The 9,768-nt window shown below is 49.1% G+C and overlaps 1 protein-coding gene across 1 annotated transcript; it reads left to right on the top strand.

The window, feature by feature from the left end:
• Positions 1-2,179: 2,179 nt before the first annotated feature.
• Positions 2,180-8,958, top strand: LOC129715564 (alpha-1-macroglobulin-like). The gene is made up of 4 exons (XM_055665436.1): positions 2,180-2,287; positions 4,792-4,903; positions 7,277-7,357; positions 8,764-8,958. The coding sequence occupies exons 1-4, from the start codon at positions 2,226-2,228 to the stop codon at positions 8,941-8,943; spliced, it is 435 nt and encodes a 144-aa protein (XP_055521411.1). The 5' UTR covers positions 2,180-2,225; the 3' UTR covers positions 8,944-8,958.
• The last annotated feature ends 810 nt before the right edge of the window (positions 8,959-9,768 follow it).

Raw genomic sequence — 9,768 nt, forward strand, 5'->3', positions numbered from 1 at the left:
GAGGGTAGTCGAGGCCACAGTTCATTGGCTATATTTAAGAGGGAGTTAGATGTGGCCCTTGTGGCTAAGGGGATCAGGGGGTATGGAGAGGGCAGGTACGGGATACCGAGTTGGATGATCAGCCATGATCATATTGAATGGCGGTGCAGGCTCGAAGGGCCGAATGGCCTCTACTCCTGCACCTAATTTCTATGTTTCTATGTAAGACATGTAATCCAGATAGCCATGTGAGTCAGTTGGTTTGTCGTGAATGTCGGTCGCAAGTCTATACACGTATTTGGATCCTGGAATGGAAAACCAAAGGGCATAGTTTTGTTTAGTTTAGTTTAGAGATACAGCACAGAAACAGGCCCTTCAGCCCACCGGTTCCGTGCCGACCAGCGATCCCCGCACAATAACACAACCCTACACACACACACTAGGGACAATTTACATTCACACCAAGCCAATTAACCTGCAAACCTGCACGTCTTTGGAGTGTGGGAGGAATCCGAAGATCTCGGAGAAAACCCACTCGGGTCACGGGGAGAACGTGCAAACTCCGTACAGACAGCACCCGTGGTCGGGATTGAACCCGGGACCACGGCGCTGCAAACGCTGTAAGACAGCAACTCTACCGCTGTGCCACCGTGACCACTCATTGGTTTAAGGTGAGGGGTGGAGGGGGGAAGATTTAATAGGAACCTGAGGGGCAACCTTTTCACACAAAGGGCAGTGGGTGTATGGAACGAGCTGCCGGAGGAGGTAGTTGAGGCTGGGACTATCCCAACGTTTAAGAAACAGTTAGACAGGTACATGGATAGGACAGGTTTAGAAACATAGAAATTAGGTGCAGGAGTAGGCCATTCGGCCCTTCGAGCCTGCACCGCCATTCAATATGATCATGGCTGATCATCCAACTCAATATCCCGTACCTGCCTTCTCTCCATACCCCCGATCCCCTTAGCCACAAGGGCCACATCTAACTCCCTCTTAAATATAGCCAATGAACTGTGGCCTCAACTACCCTCTGTGGCAGAGAGTTCCAGAAATTCACCACTCTCTGTGTGAAAAAAGTTCTTCTCATCTCGGTTTTAAAGGATTTCCCCCTTATCCTTAAGCTGTGTGACCCCTTGTTCTGGACTTCCCTAACATCGGGAACAATCTTCCTGCATCTAGCCTGTCCAACCCCTTAAGAATTTTGTAAGTTTCTGTAAGATCCCCCCTCAATCTCCTAAATTCTAGAGAGTATAAACCAAGTCTATCCAGTCTTTCTTCATAAGACAGTCCTGACATCCCAGGAATCAGTCTGGTGAACCGTCTCTGCACTCCCTCTATGGCAATAATGTCCTTCCTCAGATTTGGAGACCAAAACTGTACGCAATACTCAATCTCCTAAATTCTAGAGAGTGTTTGGAGCGGCATGGGCCAAACGCGGGCAGGTGGGACAGATGTAGACGGGACATGTTGGCCGGTGCGGGCCTGTTTCCACACTGTATCCCTCTGTGACTCTATTTGTTCTACATCTCTCTGCATCACTCTCTGTTCCATATAACCATATAACCATATAACAATTACAGCACGGAAACAGGCCATCTCGGCCCTACAAGTCCATGCCGAACAAATTTTTTTTCCCCTTAGTCCCACCTGCCTGCACTCATACCATAACCCTCCATTCCCTTCTCATCCATATGCCTATCCAATTTATTTTTAAATGATACCAACGAACCTGCCTCCACCACTTCCACTGGGAGCTCATTCCACACAGCTACCACTCTCTGAGTAAAGAAGTTCCCCCTCATATTACCCCTAAACTTCTGTCCCTTAATTCTGAAGTCATGTCCTCTTGTTTGAATCTTCCCTATTCTCAAAGGGAAAAGCTTGTTCCACTCTCCTGACTCTCAGTCTGAAGAAGGGTCTCGACCCGAAACGTCACCCACTCCTTCTCTCCAGAGATGCTGCCTGTCCCGCTGAGTTACTCCAGCATTCCTCGTTTTTTAACCAGCTGCTTCCCACAGGTTCGGTTCAGAAACCTGATGGTTGTTGGAATAGCTGCTGTTTCTGGAATGCTGGTGTTTCTGGAGGTGGGAGTTCAGGCTTGTGTAGCTCCTGCCTGTTAGTCAGGACCAGAGGGGTTAAGCAGCATTGGGACATGGGTCTGGTGGGGTGATTAATGAATAACTCCGGCCACAGCTGTACGCACAGCTCACAGGCACTGAGTCAGTGTAGGAGGAAGTCAAAGCGAGATGGGTCTCCTTATAATTCTCCTCCTCACTTGCTTATCTGCTGCTGCTGAGCGGATTCCTAAGTAAGTATCCTACGTTGAGTATAGAAGTTGGGATGTAATGTTAAAATTGTACAAGGCATTGGTGAGGCCAATTCTGGAGTATGGTGTACAATTTTGGTCGCCCAATTATAGGAAGGATGTCAACAAAATAGAGAGAGTACAGAGGAGATTTACTAGAATGTTGCCTGGGTTTCAGCAACTAAGTTACAGAGAAAGTTAGGGCTTTATTCTTTGGAGCGCAGAAGGTTAAGGGGGGACTTGATAGAGGTTCTTAAAATGATGAGAGGGATAGACAGAGTTGACGTGGACAAGCTTTTCCCACTGAGGGTAGGGAAGATTCAAACAAGGGGACATGACATGAGAATTAAGATTCAGATTCAATTTTAATTGTCATTGTCAGTGTACAGTACAGAGACAACGAAATGCATTAAGGGACTGAAGTTTAGGGGTAACATGAGGGGGAACTTCTTTACTCAGAGAGTGGTAGCTGTGTGGAATGAGCTTCCAGTGAAGGTGGTGGAGGCAGGTTCGTTTTATCATTTAAAAATAAATTGGATAGTTATATGGATGGGAAGGGAATGGAGGGTTATGGTCTGAGCGCAGGTATATGGGACTAGGGGAGATTATGTGTTCGGCACGGACTAGAAGGGTCGAGATGGCCTGTTTCCGTGCTGTAATTGTTATATGGTTAAGTGCCCTTCTCCGACGAACAGCCCCAAGTCTTAATGTTTAAACAAGAACTGCAGATGCTGGTTTAAATCGAAGATAGACACAAAATGCTGGAGTAACTCAGCGGGACGGGCAGCATCTCTGGAGCGAAGGAACGGGTGACGTTTCGGGTCGAGACCCTTCTTCAGACTGATGTTGGGGGAGGGGGCGGGGACAGAGATAGAATGTGGTCGGAGACAGTAAGACTGGTGGGAGGACTGGGAAGGGGGAGGAGAGGGAGAGAGGGAGAAAGCAAGAATAGGGTTGCCGCCTTACAGCGAATGGAGCGCCAGGGACCCAGGTTCGATCCCGACTACGGGTGCTGTCTGTACGGAGTTTGCACGTTCTCCCCGCGACCCGTGTGTGTTTTCTCCGGGATCTCCGGTTTCATCCCACACTCCAAAGGGTTTGTAGGTTAATTGGCATTGGTGTGTGTGTGTAAATTGTCCCTAGTGTGTGTGGGATAGTGTTAGTGTGCGGGGATCGCTGGTCGGCACGGACTCATAGAAACATAGAAATTAGGTGCAGGAGTAGGCCATTCGGCCCTTCCAGCCTGCACCGCCATTCAATATGATCATGGCTGATCATCCAACTCAGTATCCCGTACCTGCCTTCTCTCCATACCCCCTGATCCCCTTAGCCACAAGGGCCACATCTAACTCCCTCTTAAATATAGCCAATGAACTGTGGCCTCGACTACCCTCTGTGGCAGAGAGTTCCAGAGATTCACCACTCTCTGTGTAGGGAAAAGTTCTTATCATCTCGGTTTTAAAGGATTTCCCCTTATCCTTAAGCTGTGACCCCTTGTCCTGGACTTCCCCAACATCGGGAACAATCTTCCTGCATCTAGCCTGTCCAACCCCTTAAGAATTTTGTAAGTTTCTATAAGATCCCCTCTCAATCTCCTAAATTCTAGAGAGTATAAACCAAGTCTATCCAGTCTTTTCTTCACAAGACAGTCCTGACTTCCCAGGAATCAGTCTGGTGAACCGTCTCTGCACTCCCTCTATGGCAATAATGTCCTTCCTCAGATTTGGAGACCAAAACTGTACGCAATACTCCAGGTGTGGTCTCACCAAGACCCTGTACAACTGCAGTAGAACCTCCCTGCTCCTATACTCAAATCCTTTTGCAATGAAAGCTAACATACCATTCGCTTTCTTTACTGCCTGCTGCACCTGCATGCCTACCTTCAATGACTGGTGTACCATGACACCCAGGTCTCGCTGCATCTCCCCCTTTCCCAATCAGCAAGTATCAACTCTACCGCTGTGTCACCGTGCCACCCAAACCCACGACCCTCATGACATTGTGCACCTCAATAAGGTCACCCCTCATCCTCCAATAAGTTCAGAAGTGATAAGGAGCAGTATTAGGCCATTCGGCCCATCAAGTCTACTCCACCATTCAATCATGGCTGATGCAACACCTGCATGCCTACCTTCAATGACTGGTGTACCATGACACCCAGGTCTCGCTGCCTCTCCCCCTTTCCCAATCGGCCACCATTTAGATATTTAAGAGGGAGTTAGATGTGGCCCTTGTGGCTAAGGGGATCAGGGGGTATGGAGAGAAGGCAGGGATGGGATACTGAGTTGGATGATCAGCCATGATCATATTGAATGGCGAATGGTGCAGGCTCGAAGGGCCGAATGGCCTCTACTCCTGCACCTGTTGTCTATGTTTCTATGACAGCGCTTGTAGTCGGGATGGAAGCCGGGTTTCGGGCGCTGCAAGCACCACAGTAAGGCAGCAACTCTACTGCTGCGCTACCGTGCCGACATATGACAATAACACACTGCTGACTCCCCCCGCAGGTTTCTGATCACCGCTCCCAGTGAGGTCCACGTTGGCCAGAACGAGACGATCACCGTACAGGTCTTCGAGTGGTCTTCCGATGTTTCGATCTCCGTGCACTTTGAGGAGCAGGTAACAATAGTCATGTGTCGGAAGGAACCTTCCGCAGAGCTCAACACCTCCGCTCAGTCCGCCTAAACCTACCCGATCTCCCGGCTGCCAAACACTTCAACTCCCCCTCCCATTCCCACACTGACCTTTCTGTCCTGGGCCTCCTCCACTGTCAGAGTGAGGCCCAGGGCTAATTGGAGGAACAGCACCTCATATTTCGCTTGGGCAGCTTACACCCCAGTGGTATGAACATTGACTTCTCTAACTTCAAGTAGCCCTTGTTTCCCTCTCTCCCCATCCCCTCCCCCTTCCCAGTTCTCCGACTATCCTCCTGATTAAATATACAAGATACAAGATACAAGATACAATTTAATTGTCATTTGGACCCCTTGAGGTCCAAACGAAATGCCGTTTCTGCAGCCATACATTACAAACACATAGACCCAAGACACAACATAATTTACATAAACATCCATCACATCGCTGTGATGGAAGGCCAAAAAACTTATCTCTCCACTGCACTCCCCCCCCGATGTCAGAGTCAAAGTCAAAGCCCCCGGCTGGCGATGGCGATTGTCCCGCGGCCATTAAAGCCACGCCGGGTGGTGCGAGGTCGCACACCGGGTCTTGGTGTTAGAGCCCCCGGCGTGCGCTCGCAGAGTCCCGCGGCCATTCCAAGCCGCGCGGGGCGGTGATGTCAGGCCCCGCTCCAGGAGCTCTTCAACCCCGCAACTCGGGCGGGAGAAGTCGCCGTTGCGGGAGCCCTGAAAAGCGGTCTCCCTCCAGGGACCCGTGGGCTCCCGGTGCCGCCATCCACCAGACCCGCAGTTGCAACCTCTGAATCTCTGGAGGTCGAGCCGCAGCAGCAGCAGCAGCGCTCCACCACCGCTCCACCCGCTCCGGACTCGGCCAGCTCCGCGACGGTGAGGTGAGTCGTCGGCACCAGAGCCCCCGGTCTTCTCCTGTTGGAGGCCGCTCCTCGTTGCAGCCCCAACGACAACGGAGACCCGACAAAGAAAAGGTCGGGTCTCCCGTGCAGGGAGAGATTTAAAAAGTTACCCACCCAGGCCCACAGCTAACAATCACCTGTCTCTCTTATCATCTTTACTTTTTTGCATATCTTTCATCCATTTGTTCCACATCTCTCTACATCGCCGTTTATATCTCTCGTTTCCCTCTCCCCCAACTCTCAGTCGTAAGAAAGGTCTCGACCCGAAACGTCACCCATTCCTTCTCTCCGGGAGATGCTTCCCGTCCCTGCTGAGTTACTCCAGCTTTTTGTGTTTTAAGAAAGAACTGCAGATGCTGGAATAATTGAAGGTAGACAAAAATGCTGGAAAAACTCAGCATCTAGATGCTGCCTCGCCCGCTGAGTTTCTCCAGCATTTTTGTCTACCTTCCAGCTTTTAACCATATAACAATTACAGCACGGAAACAGGCCATCTCGACCCTTCTAGTCCGTGCCGAACACATAATCTCCCCTAGTCCCATATACCTGCGCTCAGACCATAACCCTCCATTCCCTTCCCATCCATATAACTATCCAATTTATTTTTAAATGATAAAAACGAACCTGCCTCCACCACCTTTTTTGTGTCTATCTTTCATTCATATGTCATTCATCCATTCATTTAGTCCATGGATAGGGCAGGTTTGGAGGGATGTGAGCCAAACGCGAGCAGGTGGAGAGAGTACAGAGGAGATTTACTAGAATGTTGCCTGGGTTTCAGCAACTAAGTTACAGAGAAAGGTTGAACAAGTTAGGGCTTTATTCTTTGGAGCGCAGAAGGTTAAGGGGGGACTTGATAGAGGTTTTTAAAATGATGAGAGGGATAGACAGAGTTGACGTGGAAAAGCTTTTCCCACTGAGAGTAGGGAAGATTCAAACAAGGGGACATGACTTGAGAATTAAGGGACTGAAGTTTAGGGGTAACATGAGGGGGAACTTCTTTACTCAGAGAGTGGTAGCTGTGTGGAATGAGCTTCCAGTGAAGGTGGTGGAGGCAGGTTCGTTTTTATCATTTAAAAATAAATTGGATAGTTATATGGATGGGAAGGGAATGGAGGGTTATGGTCTGAGCGCAGGTATATGGGACTAGGGGAGATTATGTGTTCGGCACGGACTAGAAGGGTCGAGATGGCCTGTTTCCGTGCTGTAATTGTTATATGGTTATATGGTTATATGGGTGGGACTAGTGTATCTGTTTCCACGCCGTATCACTCTATGACTATTTGTCCTGTATCTCTCTCCACATCACCGTCGATATCTCTCGTTTCCCTCTTCCATGAATCTCAGTCTGAGGAAGGGTCTTGACCCGAAACGTCACCTATTCCTTCCCTTCAGAGATGCTGCCTGACCCGCTGAGTTACTCTGCCATTTTGTGTCTGTCTTAGATCACAAATGCCGCCTTGTCTCGGGTGTACTCAACAAACCTCAGTCGAGAGAACAACTTCACCCAAATAGTCCACATGCAGGTAAAACCATTCTGATCTCTACTGACCTCAGAAGACTTAGGAAATTGCCTCTCCTTTGTGTTTTCAACTCCCCACCTGAGTTCCTCATTATAGGAGTATATGGGAGCAAGTACAGGGCCCTAGTGAGACCACACCTGGAGTGTTGTGTGCAGTTTTGGTCTCCTAATTTGAGGAAGGACATCCTTGCCATTGAGGGAGTGCAGCGTAGGTTCACCAGGTTAATTCCCGGGATGGCGGGACTGTCATATGATGAAAGAATGGAGCAGCTGGGCTTGTGTTCACTGGAATTTAGAAGGATGAGAGGAGATCTTATAGAAACATATTCAATTCTTAAGGGATTGGACAGGTTAGAGGCAGGAAAAATGTTGGGGGAGTCCAGAACCAGGGGTCTGAAGAAGGGTTTCGGCCCGAAACGTTGCCTATTTCCTTCGTTCCATAGATGCTGCTGCACCCGCTGAGTTTCTCCAGCATTTTTGTGTACCTTCACAGTTTTAGAGTAAGGGGGAGGCCATTTAAGACTGAGATGAGGAAAGACTATTTTCACCCAGAGAGTTGTGAATCGGTGGAATTCTCTGCCACAGAAGGCAGTGGAGGCCAATTCACTTGATGTTTTCAAGAGAGAGTCCTTGGCGATGCTGAGCGCCCTCCGCAGACAGCGCTTGCTTTGGACAGACTCAATGGAGGGGAGCGAGGAACCGGTGATGCGTTGGGCAATTTTCACCACCCTCTGCAATGCCTTCCGGTCGGAGACAGAGCAGTTGCCATACCATACTGTGATGCAGTTGGTAAGGATGCTCTTGATGGTGCAGCGGTAGAAGTTCACCAGGATCTGAGGAGACAGATGGACCTTCTTCAGTCTGCTCAGGAAGAAGAGACGCTGATGAGCCTTCTTGATCAGAGTAGAGGTATTGTGGGTCCAAGAGAGGTCATCGGAGATGTTGACTCCCAGGAACCTGAAGCTAGAAACACGTTCCACCTCCGTCCCGTTAATGTGGATGGGGGTGTGCGTGCCGCCTCTGGACTTCCTGAAGTCTACAATGAGCTCCTTGGTCTTCTTGGAGTTAAGGGCCAGGTTGTTGTCAGCGCACCATGCTGCTAAGTGCTGGACCTCCTCCCTGTAGGCCAGCTCATTGTTGTTGCTGATGAGGCCAATCACCGTTGTATCATCTGCATACTTGATGATGGTGTTAGTACCATGTACAGGTGTGCAGTCGTAGGTGTATGGTCTTGCCGCTGCCTGGTCCGGACTGCACCTGAGTACACGTGACAATAAACTAAACTGAACTAAGCTAAACAGTGGATGTGTGTGGGATAGTGTCGGAGTGCGGGGATCGCAGGTCGGCACGGAGTCGGTGGGCTGAAGGACCTGTATCTCTACGGTCTAAAGTCGAATTTTAATTCCACAGATCCTTCCAAAGGAGGCCCTTCACCTGAACCTGAACGAGGAACAGTATGTCAGGATTGTCGCTGAGATTCCACCATTCCTCAAGACAAAAACAGCTTCAATCCGCCTCAAATCCAGACCTTATTTCATTTATATAGCGACTGATAAACCTGTATACGCTCCTGCCGAGACTGGTAAATAACAGAGCCTTGGAAAGTGACGGCTTTGTACTTAAGCATCCATGTTAATCCAATCTATTGGAAGGGTGGTGTGTGTGTGTGTGCGCTTTGAGATACTGGGATTTCATTTAGAGATACAGTGCGGAAACAGGCCCTTACGCCCATTGAGTCCGCACCGACCAGCGATCCCCGCACACTTACGCTGGTACAACGTGTACTCCACCCTGTATCTCTAAACTAGACTAAACTAAACTAAACTAAACTAAACTAAACTAAACTAACACGATAGTTGCGTTCCTAAGCATGTCCCTAAGGTTATCCACTTTGGTGGCAAAATCAGGAAAGTAGACTATTATCTAAATGGTGGCCGATTAGGAAAAGGGGAGATGCAGCGAGACCTGGGTGTCATTGTACACCAGTCATTGAAGGTAGGCATGCAGGTGCAGCAGGCAGTGAAGAAAGCGAATGGTATGTTAGCATTCATAGCAAAAGGATTTGAGTATAGGAGCAGGGAGGTTCTACTGCAGTTGTACAGGGTCTTGGTGAGACCACACCTGGAGTATTGAGTACAATTTTGGTCTCCTAATCTGAAGAAGGACATTCTTGCCATAGAGGGAGTACAGAGAAGGTTCACCAGACTGATTCCTGGGATGTCAGGACTTTCATACGAAGAAAGACTGGATAGACTCGGCTTGTTCTCATTGAAACATATAAGATTGTTAAGGGCTTGGACACGCTAGAGGCAGGAAACATGTACCCGATGTTGGGGGAGTCCAGAACCAGGGCCCACACAGTTTAAGAATAAGGGGTAAGCCATTTAGAACGGAAAACACATTTTCTCACAGAGA

Source organism: Leucoraja erinacea, unplaced genomic scaffold (genome assembly GCF_028641065.1).
Source record: "Leucoraja erinacea ecotype New England unplaced genomic scaffold, Leri_hhj_1 Leri_1254S, whole genome shotgun sequence".
NCBI lineage: Eukaryota > Metazoa > Chordata > Chondrichthyes > Rajiformes > Rajidae > Leucoraja > Leucoraja erinaceus.